Source organism: Myxocyprinus asiaticus, chromosome 8 (genome assembly GCF_019703515.2).
Source record: "Myxocyprinus asiaticus isolate MX2 ecotype Aquarium Trade chromosome 8, UBuf_Myxa_2, whole genome shotgun sequence".
NCBI classification, from domain to species: Eukaryota; Metazoa; Chordata; class Actinopteri; order Cypriniformes; family Catostomidae; genus Myxocyprinus; species Myxocyprinus asiaticus.
Genome location: NC_059351.1, coordinates 33,043,401 through 33,060,021, shown reverse-complemented (window position 1 = coordinate 33,060,021; position 16,621 = coordinate 33,043,401). Strand labels below are relative to the sequence as shown.

Sequence of the window (16,621 nt, the reverse complement as noted above, 5' to 3'; positions counted from 1 at the left end):
ACAGCATCACAGAAGACAGTCTCAAATTATTCCCTACATGCAACTTCAACCTTTCACTGTTATAGGTCAGGAAGAGCTAACAAAACTGATCAAAACATCAACAACATATACGTTAGATCCAATACCAACAAAACTCCTAAAAGAGGTGTTTCCTGTAATCTCAGAACCTCTTCTTAATATTATTAACTCCTCATTTTCCTTAGAGCATGTCCCAAGAAACTTTAAGCTGGCAATTATCAAACCGCTTATCGAAAAACCACAGCTTGTTAGAGAGTTGGCTAATTATAGACCGATCTGAAATCTCCAATTAATTTGGAAAATATTAGAAAAGGTAGTGTCCTCCCAACTATGTTCATTTTTACAGGGAAAGAATAATTTCATTCAGGATTTAGGCCCAATCATAATACAGAGACTGCACTTATCAGAGTTACAAATTAATTGCTCTCATTGTCTGATCGCGGATGCATTTCTCTTCTAGTGCTTTTAGATCTTAGTGCTGTCTTCGACACCATAGATCACGCATTCTCTTGGATAGGCTTGATAATTATATTGGCATTTGTGGACAGGCATTAGCTTGGTTTAGATCCTATTTAGCCGACCACTACCACTACCACTTTGTCTGTGTAAACAAGTAAATGTACATCAAATTAAATGTTAAGTATTGAGTGCCACAGGGATCAGTTTTAGGGCCTCATTATGCTTTTCTGCTTATATATGCCTTCCCTGGGAGACATTACAAGGAAACATGGAATTAGTTTTCCCTGTTATACTGACAATACCCAACTTTATATTTCTTTGAAACCCAATGAAATTTCACAATTTTACAAATTAGCAGAGTGTATAAATGATATCAAAGATTGGATGGCTAGAAATTTCCTTCAACCCAATTTTGAGAAAACAGAGGTACTAATTACTGGAACAAAAACCTCTAAAAATAAGCTGCTGTAGGATTTCAACACAGAGAACTAAGAGAAATTGAAAAATTCTACACAGGATGACTTATATACAGCATCTACACTGACATTCACCTTAGCTATAAAGAATTTGGACTGGTGCCAGCACATCTGAGTTTCTCGCATCTGGCAAATATCAACTGCCTTAATAACAGAGATGAATATGGGAAAAGCACAACAAAACCCCCCTCTCCTATTTGTTGTTAATCAGATAAACCCCCAAACTAACTCATCACATGACTGGCCATTTGCTGAGGGACTGCTCTTTTTATGACTGCCAGGGAAACCCGTGGCAACCCATTGTTCTTCAATATAACCAACTCTCTACACTTAAAATTATTATACTAATCATGAGGCATGTTTCTGGCTTACCAGCTCACATGAAGCTTAATTCATGAACATTTGACACAGACTTTGGACTTTTCTTATTTCACTACAATCCAAATACACAGCCATGTGTAGGATTATACAAAAATTATTGACAAATGCATCCTATGCATATGATAACCCTGACAAGTATTTTTCTCATAATGTGTAATGTATTATCCATGTATAAAACTAAAAAAAAATTTAGGAAGTTTTATCATGCATTATAACTGAATTATAACTGTTATAATTTTAATATGAAATAACACGTGTTTGGTATGTCATTGATTGTCTTTTAAATTCCAAAATGATGGGGTGAAGTATTTTCGGGTTATTTGCAATTATAGTTTTCTTATGAAATTATGATTACAATGTTCACTTTTTGAGCGGGAAACTGACAAACCTTAGAACAAAGGCCATAAATTAATTATCTTGAGGGGAGGACACTTTGACCACAGGCCCTCTGAAAATCTGCCTCTGATTGGTTTAGAGTCTCTTTGGGGTGTGAACAAACCAAATGGGTTAAAACACCAGCCTGGACAACCCCCTCTCTCTCTTCTGTGCTCTACGGCCTTCACACTTTTTTGACCTCTGTCCTGGGAATTCCTGAGTTCTTCCTTGTGGGAGTCCTCACCTCCGGGGCTCTGCCTGTTCATTCCATCACCCATCCATGGAACCAAACTAAGGTCTCCTGGAACTGAACCAAGCCAAAGGACTTCAAGAACTCCACACGCCAAACAATGCATACAATGCAACACAAGTACAGACCTCCAGACTTTTGCTGAAATCTGGTGCTTTATTATATAATATAATTTGAGTAACCCGATCTCAAATCACGGCATACTAAATGATGATCTCAGGGATCAAGGCATGGTCTATAGACTCCATAAAGTTAATTTTTCTGTTACAGATAATTTTATATTCAAATTCTGTCATAGCTCACTTACTAACCCGTGTTTATGTTTGTTTGTCTATGTGTTAGTTTAGTTGTTTGTTAGTTCATTTGTTTGTTGTATGTAGTTAATAAAGTCTTGTTTGTATTCAAAGAGAAGTTGACTGTGTGTTTGATTAAATAAAATCGGTCCCTTGAAATCTGTCGATTCTAAATTCTGCATGCTCATAAAAAGTATTTCAATCTATTTGTGATATTATTTTCAATGGCCATGAAAGTGTATTACAGTAAGAATGAATCTTACGGTCCGATCAACTCATTGCTCTGATTGGACGTAAACATTGATTCTTTTAATATTCCGCAAATCAATCGTTAATTCCCATTTTGAGCTAAATCCCTGGCATATAAATTGTGAGCAGATACAAAGAGCCTGCTGTATTAACATATTTAATGGTGGAGAATTTTACTCAGATTTCTAATCTGCTCATTTGTCATTTATCTTGCATATATTTCCCTACAATATTTTGGTGGTTGAACACGGCCAAGATTCTTAAACTAATCATTTACATTTAAAATCATACACCACTAAAATATAATTTGACTCTTGATGGATGTATTGTAATGTTGTCTTCTACAGCAAAAAATTAGGTGTTATATTTGATAGCAATCTCACCTTTGACATTTTTTCCCCAATGTTTGTAGATCAGCATTCTTCCATGACAAATGTTCTCTATTTCTGATGTTGAAAAACTAAGTCATGTGTTCATGACCTCAAGACTAGATTATTGTACTACATTACTGGGAGGATGTCCAGCAGGTTAAAAAAGAAACTTTAATTCGTTCAAAATGCAGCAGCTAGAGTTCTGACTAGAACCAAGAAATATGATAATGTCATCCCCATTTTATTATTGTTACATTGGCTACCTGTTAAGTTTCGTATTAATTTAAAAATTCTGTTAATTGCTTACAAAGCTTTAATTGTTTACAAAGGTTTAGCTCCACAGTACTAAAGTGACCTTCTGGCACACTATAATTCATCACGTTCACATTCAAATGCAAAATCCAGCCTGTTAACAATACAGAGAATATCAAAATCCATAAAAGGAGGGAGATTATTTTCCAATTTGGCTCCTAAACTATGGAATAGCCTTCCAAGCAGTGTTCGGGACACAGGCACACTCTCTCAGTTTAAATCTAGACTAAAGACTCATCTATTCAGCCAGGCATACACCTAATTTATCCCTCAACTCATAGTTATGCTGCTTTTATTAGGTCTGCCAGAACCGGAAACACTTCTCTTATTTTATAAGTGCTTTAAAGTGAATGGCATTTATGCTAATATTATTCTATTTGTTCCCTGTCTTAACCTTGTGACATACCCTAAGGATAATGAGTTAACAATATTAAGAAGAGGTTCTGAGATTACAGTAAACACCTCTTTTAGGAGTTTAGTCGGTATTGGGTTTAACATACAGTACTGTGCAAAAGTTTTAGGCATTTGTGAAAAATGTTGTATAGTGAGGATGTCTTCAAAAATAATGCCATCAATATTTTTCATTTATCACTTAAAGTCATACAAAGTCCAAACATAAAAAAAGCTATATCAATATTTGGTGTGACAACCTTTGCCTTCAAAACAGCACCAATACTCTTGGACACAGTTTTTCTTGGTTGTTGGCAGATAGGATGTTTCAAGCTTCTTGGATAATTCGTCACAGTTCTTCTATCTATTTAGGCTGTCTCAACTGCTTCTGTCTCTTCATGTATCCCAGACTGACTCAATGTTCAGTGGGGGGATCTGTGGGGGCCACACCATCTGTTGCAGGGCTCCTTGTTCTTCTGTTCTATTCTATTTACAAAAGGAATGTTAGGGAATGTAAAATGTATATTTCCTATTGACACACTAAAGCTGAAGATATAAATAACCATCTTAAGACAGATGCTTTGGTAAAACATATTTTGTGCCTAAGACTTTTGCACAGTACTGTATATCCTGAGGTTACCATAGCCTGCCAGATCCAGCTCTGGTCCTGCGTGATGTCCGACTCCCACTGCTACGTGTCGCTGAGAGATGATGACCAACTGCAGCCTGTGCCAGCCAGACTTCACTTCAGTGTACTACGATGCACATCACAGAGGATGAATTAATGCAAACTCCAACACACGAGATTCTTCATGTGCCACAGTGTGAACCTTGGACTCAGGATGGACTTCACCAAATTTACCTGCCATAAGCTTCCAGCCAGACTACGATGCCCCTCACTGACTGATGCCTGTATCATCTTGATCAAAAGATGGACTAGACTCTCTTAAAATGGAATACGTAGGCAATTATTTAACTGCCAACAAAAATCAGCCAAATATTAAAGGACAATGCATCTAAGTGCATTTCCACAGTTAATTCAGGATGACTTCAAAGACTTTGTCACTAATCTTACAGTTCATAGTTCATACAAAATAATTTTGTTTAAACATTGGCCCCTAACATTTACTTAGTTTACTAATTTAAACCATGACTTGTTCTACACATAAATAACTAATATTGGCATTATATTCATGCTGTTTAGCCAGAAGGGTACTGGCACCCAAAGTGAGTATTGATTCTACAAAGGTTATTTTCCTCCATTAACCAACATCTTATGGAGTTTTTTTTTCCTTGCCAAAGTCACCTTTGGCTGGCTCACTGTGGGTCTAAGTAAAAATTGTATTTACTTATTAAGGCACAATAAACAACCACATTTTTATAAAATAGCACAATGATGACTAATATATTATTGGCTTTATTTCCTATTATAGCATAATTTAAAATATAGCAGAACTTCATGTACAGCTGCTTTGGAAAAACATCTATTGTGAAAAGTGCTATACAGTAAAAATGACTTGACTTGAAATCCAAAAATGTTACTCTCTCCAACTTCTTCAACTGTCCCCTTTTGCAATGGCTCAAAAATCACTCTATGACAACAGATGGAAAAATACCAATACAAATTAAATCATAAATACAATTGCGAACAGAAGCATAATAATAATAACTGAAAAATAAACCATGACCTATAGTTAGTTTAACACAATTCTCATAAAATTTTGTTTCATAAAATGGCTACAACTGTGATTGTCAGGGACATAATTTGATGTTCCACTATATTTTCATAGTTTGGACATGAACTTTATCACCAAATAATCTCCAAACTGCAAATGTAGGAACTGAATTTAAACTTTTGCTGTAAACAGACATCTTAACGCAATGACCTATTTCTAAGGAAAATAGCAAACTGTGATTTGCGCCACTTCATAAACTCACAGATAGCGCAAACACTCCCATCTAAGCCCACTTGCGCTTTGTGCGCTGACGAAAAAAGTGGCAAACATAACATAACACTTTTTTTTTTATTTTATTTTTTTACAATTTCTATTATCTACTGCAGTCACTACTTACCAGCCTGCTCGGTACTGACAGTGATATTGGCCAGCTGTCTAATGGGTCTGCCCATCCCTGACACTCCATTCAGAGCTTCGATCTGGAATGTGTAGTTGGCATGTGCCACAAAGTCCTGGACCACCACAGAGGTGCTCGTGAGGCCCACAGGTCTTGGTATGAAGCGCATGTTGCTGTTGCATGGCTCGCAGACCTGCCCATCAGCTCCGCATCGATGACATAAGACATTATAGGTTACATCCTTCCGACCACCTGTGTCACTGGGCGGAGTCCACTCCAGAAAGAGGGCTGTCTCGTTGATGTTAAAGACCAAGTTTCGAGGAGAGGAGGGCGGTCCTGAAAAAAAAAGAGACACCTGATTCCTTAACAAGTTACAACAATGGTTAGCATCCTGGCAGAAAACCACTAGTGAGAGCAAACATTTATTTGTGAAAATATTATGCATATTAATAATGTTATCCTCTGCTAATGAATCCTACTAATGACTTAAAATCACATGAAAGCTTTTGCTGTCTCTTTCTCCCACCCTCCCTCTGGTTTAGCAGATATACAAATATCTCTGCTTTAGTACCCTGGTTTTGCTTCCTATAGAATGCCAGCTATGAGATAGATATAGGGAAGTCTACGTTTATCTACTGTTTCCCAGACTCAGCTAATGATGATAATGAGAATATGTCCTAGACATGATTATCATAGTTAATGATAATTGCATCCACTCATGAATAACAAGGAACTAATTATTCCTCCTCTCATGTTTTTGACGCAGATTGCTGCTGGTGTTGAAAAGAATAAGATTGGTGAATAATTTGAGTAAGCATGATGGGGGGCAAAAGGAGTGAAAGAGAAGAGGATGATGAAGCAGAATACTGGAAACACAGGAATTCTGATTGATAAAAAGCATAGAAGAAGGTATGGTAAAGCAAATTCACAAAATGAATATATTCATCAAAATTAATAGTTTTTCAAATAGATTTTTACTTGACCTGCAAACATTTTTACTTGCCCCACCACAAAAATTATACATTTTGTTTTCAGCAACACATTTTATATGAATCAGAAAAAATAAAAAAATAAAAAAATAATATATATATATATATATATATATATATATATATATATATATATATATATATATATATATTATATTTGTATTATATATAAATGTCACATAATATATAAACACTAACACTGTTAGCCAACTGATACGCAACTAACACTTAAGGACCTTTCATACTTGAACTCGTTAACCCCGGGTTATTCTAAACCCCGGGTAACCAGAATCCTGGGTTATCCAGTTTCATGTTTCACACTGTTCATACTTTACCCTGGATTAATAATTAATCATGGGTATTCATGTTGAGATTCATAAACCCCGGGCTGACATTCTTATTTGCATATTTGTGGTGTTAATAACAATGATTGGATGAATGTAGTTCGCGACGTACACGCAACCTGCCGATGGAGCTGCTCTGCTCTTCTGTGAAATGCCGCCAAGCAAATCATCTCTGTTTGTCATTCGTCTTCTGAAATATGCCACGAAAACATGGAATACTGTCTCTTCATTATGGCAGTTATCGCGTTTGCCACTACTGTTCAAACTTTTCCGGTTTCCCTCAGACGGAGAACAGCCCTTGAAAGTTTCAAGCATGAATATTTAATGAGATATGTACTGAGGCTTTATTTGATTGGTTGTCTGTTGATACAACTTTCTCTATCATTCAAACTCCGCATCATTTCGCACTGTATACTGTAACAGTTCAAGGATGGGCAAGGAGGAGGCGGGAAACGGCTGAACAGTAAACATAAAGTTTTAATGTCAAACTTAACTTAAAACAAACTTAAACAAACACAGACACACATGCAACGCGGCTGTGTCTGTCTCTCTCTCGAACTGGCGTCTCCGGCTTCCTTTTATTTCGCTCTCCTGCTGATCAGCTGATTCAGCACCAGCCATGCAGCCTCATGGCCTGGCCACACCCTCCTCCTCGTCACATATACTTTTGGCACCACAACGCGGGGTTAACCCTTCACAACGCGGGGCTAACCCTGCTCTGGAGTGGGGTTTAATAACCCAGAGTAAAAAGCGGTGTTAATCCCCTTTTAAAATTACAAGTGTGAAACGTTGCTTTACTCGGGGTTAAAAGTGGGGTTTAGAATGAAGATAACCAGGTTTAAGCGCAGTGTGAAAAACCCTTAAATTGTCTAAAGCAAAGCACTATTAAAGCAAAGCAAAAAACAAGTTACTAAAAATAGTTTATTAGGTTTAATTTGCAATAGTACCTTGAAATTATACAATTATAATTGCAAAACTCCATGAAAGCTATGAATTCATAACCATCCCTTTATTTATTTATTTATTTGTTAAACAATAGCTTACTGTGAAAAACATTACTGATTTGTTTGATGCTTCCAAAACCTTCACAAATCATTTTCAAAATTTTTCTATGATATGTTCATGGTGATATGGTGGTGCTAAGGGTAGCCTACCAGGCCTTACGCCCTGAATGATTTCAGTAAAACCCCAAATGTTTTGATAATTTGCGAGGTAATAATCTGACGTGGTGCGAGCTGTGTTCTGTGTTCCACTATTGCTATCGTGTCCTTGAATAAAGTATAACGTGCGAGGGAGGGCAGCCTGTAGAGTTTCTGGTGCCCCCCAGGGTAAGATGGTGCCCTCCTGGGGAGTTGGTGCCCAAAGCAGTCTGCGTAATATGCGTAAAGGGAGCGGCGGTACTGGTTGACAGCAATCTGTTTTGCATTGGGTTCGTAATTCTGTCCTGTTCTCACAGTACACTTTCTTGCATTCCATCTGTGCTCTTTTTAATTGTCGCTCTATGTACATGTGTGTGCCTCAGATGGACGCGTTTCAAGTTCAAAGTAGTGTAAACTTTGAAAATCGCATCTCAAGATCCATATGTTTTGTTGTGCTTTGCCCACCTGTTGTGCTTCCTCAGTGAGCGGTTCTCATTCTGTGGCTGTGCTGCTTGTGAGGTTTGTTGATGTGTGGTGCCACCTATTGATGCATACAGATATACTTCAAGCTTGAATTGCTCATATCGTAGGAAAATCCATACTCTTATTACAGAATTTACATATGCATCAGAGGGCATGATAAATTGCATTCATTTTTTTAACACGTTATTTTTATATATAATTAATCACACTAAATGAATGTGTTAAATCGACAGCCCTAATTTTAACATATGCTAATACATTGTTAAAATCAAAAGTTGTATTTGTTAACATTAATTAATGCACTATGAACTAACATATAAAGATTAATAAATGCTGTAAAAACAATAGTTATTGTTTATTGTTTGTTCATGATACCTAATGCATTAATTAATTTTAATGAATGGGACCTTTTTGTAAAGTGTTACCCACATTTTTGCAAAACTCTTTTATTTAGAACCAAGGCCATGGACCTCGTAAACTTGGGCAAATCTAGCAAAAAAAGTTTTTTTCTCATAAGCACCTTAAGCCTATTTGCAGCCTGCTGTCTAAATTGAAGCTGCCTTCACGTGCTTTTGGAATAATTATAAATTAGTTTCATACTTGGGAGTTGCACATAAATACCCTGTTGTGATTCTGACTAGGAAACTCAGAGATAATTTTGATACCCGAGTTTCTGAGTTGGTAGGATATGTAAACATTCAACATGGCGGAGGAGAGAACAGTTTCAAAAAGGAATGATGGTTTTATTAATTTTTCTATATACAGCTACCATATTATTGCTTGCCATTTCAGTCTTATACATTTACGTATATCAGTAACTATCTGATGCTTATTGTACATTTTTACGCAGAGAAAATATTATTTGTATAAATATTGTATAAATTATTTGATAAGAATTCCATTATCATCAGGCAGTTGGCTAGCATGTATTATGCTGTCAAAATAAGTGTCACAGTTGTGCTCAAAAGTTTGCATACCCATGGAGAATTGATAATATATGTAAAATTTTTAAAGAAAACATGAGTGAGCAGGCAAAACACATTTCTTTTATTTCTTACGGGATTCATATTCAACTGTAGGTTATAACAGAATGGCAGAATCATAAAACAAAACATGTCAACAAAGAAAAAAATGAAATGACCCCTGTTCAAAAGTCTGCATACACTTAGTTCTTAATACTGTGTATTGCCCCATTTAGCATCAATGACAGCATGCAGTCTTTTGTAATAGTTGTCTATGAGGCCCCAAATTCTTGCAGGTGGTATAGCTGCTCATTCGTCTTGGCAAAATGCCTCCAGGTCATGCAAAGTCTTTGGTCGTCTTGCATGAACTGCATGTTTGAGATCTCTCCAGAGTGCCTCGATGATATTAAGGTCAGGAGACTGTGATGGCCACTCAAGAACCTTCACCTTTTTCTGCTGTAACCACTGGAGGGTCAGCTTGGCCTTGTGCTTAGGGTCATTGTCAAGCTGGAAAGTCCAAGAGCGTCCCATGTGCAGCTTCGTGCAGAAGAATGCAAATTGTCTGCCGGTATTTTCTGATAACATGCTACATTCATCTTGCCATCAATTTTCACAAGATTCCCCATGCCTTTAGAGCTCACACACCCCCAAAACATCAGTGAGCCACCACCATGCTTCACAGTGGGGATGGTATTCTTTTCACTATAGGCCTTGTTGACCCCTCTCCAAACATAGCGCTAATGGTTGTGACCATAAAGCTCTATTTTGGTCTCGTCACTCCAAATTACAGTGTGCCAGAAGCTGTGAGGCATGTCAAGGGCTTTTTTATGGCATTGGCGCAGTAAAGATTTTGTGCAGCTCAGTTTTGTTCAAGTATCGTCATATTGTGCTACTTGAAACAACCACACCGTCTTTTTCCAGAGCAGCCTGCATTTCTCCTGAGGTTACCTGTGGGTTTTTCTTTGAATCCCGAACAATTCTTCTGGCAGTTGTGGCTGAAATCTTTCTTGGTCTACCTGACCTGACCTTGGCTTGATATCAAGAGATCCCCGAATTTTCCACTTCATAATAAGTGATTGAACAGTACTGACTGGCATTTTCAAGGCTTTGGATATCTTCTAATATCCTTTTCCATCTTTATAAAGTTCCATTACCTTGTTACGCAGGTCTTTTGACTGTTCTTTTCTGCTCCCCATGGCTCAGTATCTAGCCTGCTCAGTGCATCCACGTGAGAGCTAACAAACTCATTGAAACTAATTGCAATTTAAAAAGCCACAGGTGTGGGAAATGAACCTTTAATTGCCATTTAAACCTGTGTGCGTCACCTTGTGTGTCTGTAATAAGGCCAAACATTCAAGGATATGTAAACTTTTGATCAGGGCCATTTCAGTGATTTCTGTTATCATTACAATTTAAAAAGGAGCCAAACAACTATGTGATAATAAATGGCTTCATATGATCACTACCCTTAAATAAAAGATGCATGATCAGTCATATTTTCAAAATCAATGCCAAAATTTCACAATTTCTGCCAGGGTATGCAAACTTTTAAGCACAACTGTATTCCCTGTTTTTGTATTGACTTTTATGTTGAAATTCTTGTTTAGTTCCTGTTTCCTGTAAGTTTGTAGTCCTTTTATGATTGGATTTCCCCTGATTGTTTCCACAGGTGTTCCTCGTTCCCTTGTTTGCCCCCATGTATTTAAGCTCTTGTTTTCCCCTCGTTTCTTTGTCAGTTTTTACATGTGTTGTCATGTTCTGTGCTTGGTTTCCCGTGTTTTGTTTTTTATATTCTGAGTTTCTTTGTTTATCCTTTTGTTAATAAAGCTGCATTTAGATGCAAATTCCTTGCTTGCCTCGTCACAGAAAGTCTGACCAAAAAAATTGATCTAGCAGCCATGTTCACTCAGTTGAGCCGGGTGGATTTACCCATTTGGGAATACTCCCGTTTCTTCTGCGCCATTGCCAGCCTCACAGGTTTTGAGGACTCCCATCTCAAGGCAATATACCGAATAGGTTTAACCTATTATCGGTGGAGGGAATTGCCTGAGATGGGACATTACACATGGAGGGAATATGTGAGGTTAACCCAGGACACTCTGGAATCTGAGGATCCTCCTCTCCTGCCATGGCCAACAGGCTAGCACCCATGCCTGCCACGGCCAACGAGCCAGTGCCCACGCCTGCCACGGCTAACGAGCCAACGGCCACGCCTTCCACGGCCAATGAGCCAACGCCCACACCTGCCACGGCCAACGAGCCAACGCCCATGCCTGCCACGGCCAACGAGCCAACGCCCATGCCTGCCACAGCCAACGAGCCAACGCCCACACCTGCCACGGCCAATGAGCTAGAAGGCTCGTCCGTCCCAGAGCCTGCGTTGCCAGCCTCATCCGTCCCAGAGCCAGCGTTGCCAGCCTCGTCCGTCCCAGAACCAGCGTTGCCAGCCTCGTCCGTCCCAGAGCCAGCGTTGTCAATTTCGGCCATCCTGAGGAGGAGAAGGAGAAGAAAAGTTTCTGTTCCCGAGTCTCTGCCCACGACCTCAGAGGTTGTTCCCCAGTCTCCGCTCATGCCCACGACCACAGAGGTCGTTCCTGAGTCTCCGCCCATGCCCACGACCACAGAGGTCGTTCCCGAGTCTCTGCCCATGCCCACGACCACAGAGGTCATTCCCAAGTCTCCTCCCATGTACACGACCATGGAGGTCGTTCCCGAGTCTCTGTCCATACCCACGACTACAGAGATCGTTCCCGAGTCTCTGCCCATGCCCACGACTACAGAGGTCGTTCCCGAGTCTCCGCTCATGCCCACGACCACAGAGGTCGTTTCCCAGATTCTGCCCATGTTCTCGACCACGGAGGTCGTTCCCGAGTCTCAGACCATGAACACGACCATGGAGGTCGTTTCTGAGTCTCTTCCCATGTTCGCGACCATGGAGGTCGTTTCCCATTCATCCAGGAATCTTTGTCTTGTGCCTGCCACGGCTCTGCCTTCCACAGCTTCGCCCCTTGAGCCTGCCACGGCTGCCTTCCACGGCTTCACCCCTCGAGCCTGCCACGGCTCCGCCTTCCACGGCTTCGCCCTTCCAGCCTACCACGGCTCCGCCTGCCACGCTCCACCTCCAGAGTCTTCCACGGCTCCGCCCCCAGAGACTTCCACGGCTCTGCCCGCTCCCCCAGAGACTATTCCTCCAGCAGCTCCGTCCGCTCCCCGAGAGACTATTCCACCTGCAGCTCAGCCCGCTCCCCCAGAGACTCATCCTACAGCGGCTCCACCGCCTGACCCTGTCTCGGCCCTGCAGCCGCCTCCCAGGACTCCTGACCCAGTCCCCACCTTGAGGTCATCTCCTTGGTCTCCTGGCCATCCGCCTGATCTGCTCTGGTCTCCCTGGTCTCCTGGCCGCCCGCCTGATCTGCTCTGGTCTACTTGGTCCTCCAAGCCTGCAGTGTCGCTCTTGCTCTCCATCCCTCTGGCTCCGCCTTGGTTTCGATCCTCCCTGACTTTGCCTTGTTCCTTAGCTCCCCTTGCCCCTTGTGCCCCCTTGAACTGCCTTTTTACCCCTTGTGCCCCCCTGTACTTCCTGTTTTCCCCCATACTCCATGGACAATTTGTTTTTGTTTTTTGGAGTGTCTGGAATCCGCTCCTTAAAAGGGGGGCTCTGTCACATATTCCCTGTTTTTGTATTGACTTATGTTGAAATTCTTGTTTAGTTCCTGTTTCCTGTTAGTTTGTAGTCCTTTTGTAGTTTCATTTTATGATTGGTTTTCCCCTAATTGTTTCCACAGGTGTTCCTCGTTCCCTTGTTTGCCCCCATATATTTAAGCCCTTGTTTTCCCCTGGTTTCTTTGTCAGTCTTTACATGTGTTGTCATGTTCTGTGCTTCGTTTCCCGTGTTTTGTTTTTTCGCCTGCCTCGTCACAATAAGAATTCCCCAAGAAATATGCATGAATAAACCTGGTGTCCTCAATGTTTCCAACAACAAAGCACTTCAACGTGACAAGCTCATAATTATGACTTCAAAAGTGGGAAGTAGGATAATTCCAATAGCACAATTAGGCAACACAACTTCAAACACCCGACAAATTAATTGAACCGCAGAAAGCCAAAAGCGACAAAAATCATGTATTTTGTTATTGTGTTTTAAAGTACATAGTGTTAAAAGCATGCAACCTCTGATCTTTGATCTTATCTGAACCTGAAACTAAAGTAAGTGGGACCTTTTAGTTTTAGCTTCATTAATATTTTAAGATTAACTGTATGTGTAATGATGAGTCATCAGAGTTGAGATCCATGTGCAGCTTTAATAATGATAAATGTCATAATACAGACAGACAGGGTCAATCACCAGCAACAGTAATAACAAAGGCAATACAGAGTGGTAGAAAATAAACAGGCAAGAGGTCAGGGCAGGCGGCAGACAATCATAGGTTATTTCCAGGTAAATAAGGCAGTAGTAGTAGGCAGGCAGCAATGGGCCAGGATCATACACAGATAATGCAAAACCTCAGAGAACGCTTAGAAATGTCAGCCAGGGCAAAACAAGACTTCGCAATGATAGAGAGTGAGAGTGAGACTTAAATAGCTGAGTAAATGAGAAACAGCTGATCAGGTAATCAGTGACAGGTACGGGGATTATGGGAAATGGAGTCCAGAGAGTTAAAGTCAATCCCCAGGTAATGGAGCCCTCTGGTGGTGAGCGGGAGGAACAACAAAGGCGAAATTCATGACAGTATGACAAACCACAGATGTAACATTGTTATTTGTATTTTTTTAAAGTGATATTTCATCAAAATATACTAAATACTAATATTCAATCTTCAATCAAGCACACAAAACCAAATATTTAAGTTTTTAAGGCATAAAAACACATGTACATGATACGTAAGATGTAGTAACAAAGCAGCTTTTCCCAGATAGGACAAATGACAGTTACGTCTGTTACTGGACCAAAACACAGGCCATCTTTATTGTTAAACCCTGAGTATGAAAAATAGTTTAGGAAAAGTGTGAATAAAGAAATGAGAGGCTGACTAACGTGTACAGGCCATGGTAGGAGGGTCCTTGCTGGTTCTGAAGTAGCCTTTCTCGCAGTGACACAGTGCCGAACCCTCAGTGTGGCTCAAACTGTGAGGGGGACACTTTGAACATTTGATGTTTCCTGCAAAGGCTTTGTAGAACCCGGATCTGCAGGCTGTGGAGAAAACAAAGGAGAATGGTTAAAGCTGTGACTTCCTGGAATTACTGATTATATCAATGAGTCGGCCACCAACTGACAATTTGATAAGTGAGGTTAAATAGATTTTCTCTCATTTTTGTTTTAGCTTTAATCATTTTTAGCAGTGGTGCCTCAAAGGGGATGAATGTAGAAACCCAACTGCTCAGAGAGGGTTTTAGCATGCTGTGCCTTGGCATGCTGTTATACTGTCAGCACAGTGCATCTCTAAATTTATCCCCTTTTTAAAGCACCACTACTGCAGCCATCAAAGCAACACTTTAGTAACAAATCCACTGGATTTAACATTATATTTCAAGACAATTACTGTCAGACTTCAAATCACCTTCTGTGAGCAATGCTCTCATTATTATTCATAATCTGTATGTCTCTGTTGTTGTGAGGACTATGACAGTTTTGTGCAATGAAAATTTATAGATGTTTAACCTACATATTTGTTAAATATCTGTTAGTTACCTTATAAAATGTCTGCATTATTTAAAAATTGCTTCTCTATGCACAAAAGTAGACTGATGTTTTTGGCACTTTGTGATGTTCTTTCAGCGTGTACCATGAATTTTGCATTTTTAAATATGTCAACTTAATAATAGTCAACTTTTAAAAATGCATCTCAAGACATTATGTATTCTGTTCCATTCTGTTGTGCACTGTCCTGCTGTTTTTCTTTTTGTTTATTATGTGAATGCCCCCTAGTGGTGTCTGGTGGACATCAGCATAATTATACAGGGCTTTTTTAAGCTGAAGTTTGTAACTTTTTTTAAATGCTTTATCCTATCACAGCTTAATATGCAGAGACAGCTACTGCATAAGTAAGCCATTTGAAGTAGTGATGTCCGGTTCGTGATCGAATCGTTCTTTTGAACCGGTTCTTTTTAGTGAACTAGATGAACCAGTTCACCAAATCGGACTGAATCGTCTGAACCAGTTCACGGCTTGAGTCAACACTGATCCACAAGTTACTCAATCAAAATTCACTTTCGGACGTTCCTAGCAGTCATCCCACTCGAAATGAGCCAAATAACCCAGAGTATATAAACCTATGATGCCAGTTTTTGCCAATTATTATTATTATCAGCGCTCCAGTTACTCCAACAGTACACTGAACTGAGAACTGTCTCTTTCGGACGTGTCCGAAGAACCGATGAGTCACCAGTACACTGAACTGAGAACAGTATCTCGAGCTGCTGCCTGAAACTGAGCATGCGTGTACCAAGGGTTGGAGTGTGTGGGGACAAAATGAAAGCTTCTTATGGACAAAGCAGCATATAAGGATAATAACACATAAAACATTCTGTAAATATGTTGTGCCATAACTGTCATAGTTTTATCGAAAATTATCTGGTCGCAAAAATTCACATCAACATTACATTGACAGTCATGTGTCTCTGACAGCTCGCAAGCCAGTACACAGTACACACTGAACTGAGAACAGTCTCTTTCAGACATGTCCGAAGAACCAATGGGTCACCAGTACACTGAACTGAGAAAACAATTCGGACTCGGAGACTCGGACATGTCCGCTGAGAACCAATGAGCATAAGTGAACCGATGACTTGAATGAGGGGGCGAAATGTAAGTTTCTTTATGGTTTCTCATGGTGTCTGTGAAAAGTTGAGTTGATTAAGAAGACTTTTTTTTACTTTATTTACTTTAGACATGTAGCTAAAACATCCGCGTTTGCACATCATTGCCCTTTTTGGGTGCTTTCGTTGAAAAACTTTAATGTAGGAAACTTATCCAAGATTATTATTATTATTTAATTGAATAAAATGTAAATCAGCTATATGTGCTTACACACGGCTTTATTTGAATGTGTTTTGACCA

The 16,621-nt window shown here is 39.7% G+C and overlaps 1 protein-coding gene and 1 long non-coding RNA gene across 2 annotated transcripts in view; one reads left to right on the top strand and one right to left on the bottom strand.

The window, feature by feature from the left end:
- The window catches only part of LOC127444833 (ephrin type-A receptor 6-like), a 218,176-nt gene that overhangs the window by 70,275 nt on the left and 131,280 nt on the right, over positions 1–16,621 (bottom strand). Inside the window, exons 4-5 of the mRNA XM_051704393.1 lie at positions 14,600–14,755; positions 5,648–5,983 (exon numbers count right to left, since the gene is read on the bottom strand). Coding sequence (XP_051560353.1) covers positions 5,648–5,983; positions 14,600–14,755 — 492 coding nt within the window. The remainder of the gene's footprint in view (positions 1–5,647; positions 5,984–14,599; positions 14,756–16,621) is intronic.
- On the top strand, positions 5,939–16,348 carry LOC127444858 (uncharacterized). The gene is made up of 3 exons (XR_007897883.1): positions 5,939–6,029; positions 6,414–6,556; positions 16,240–16,348. It is a non-coding gene; the product is annotated as an uncharacterized LOC127444858 (long non-coding RNA).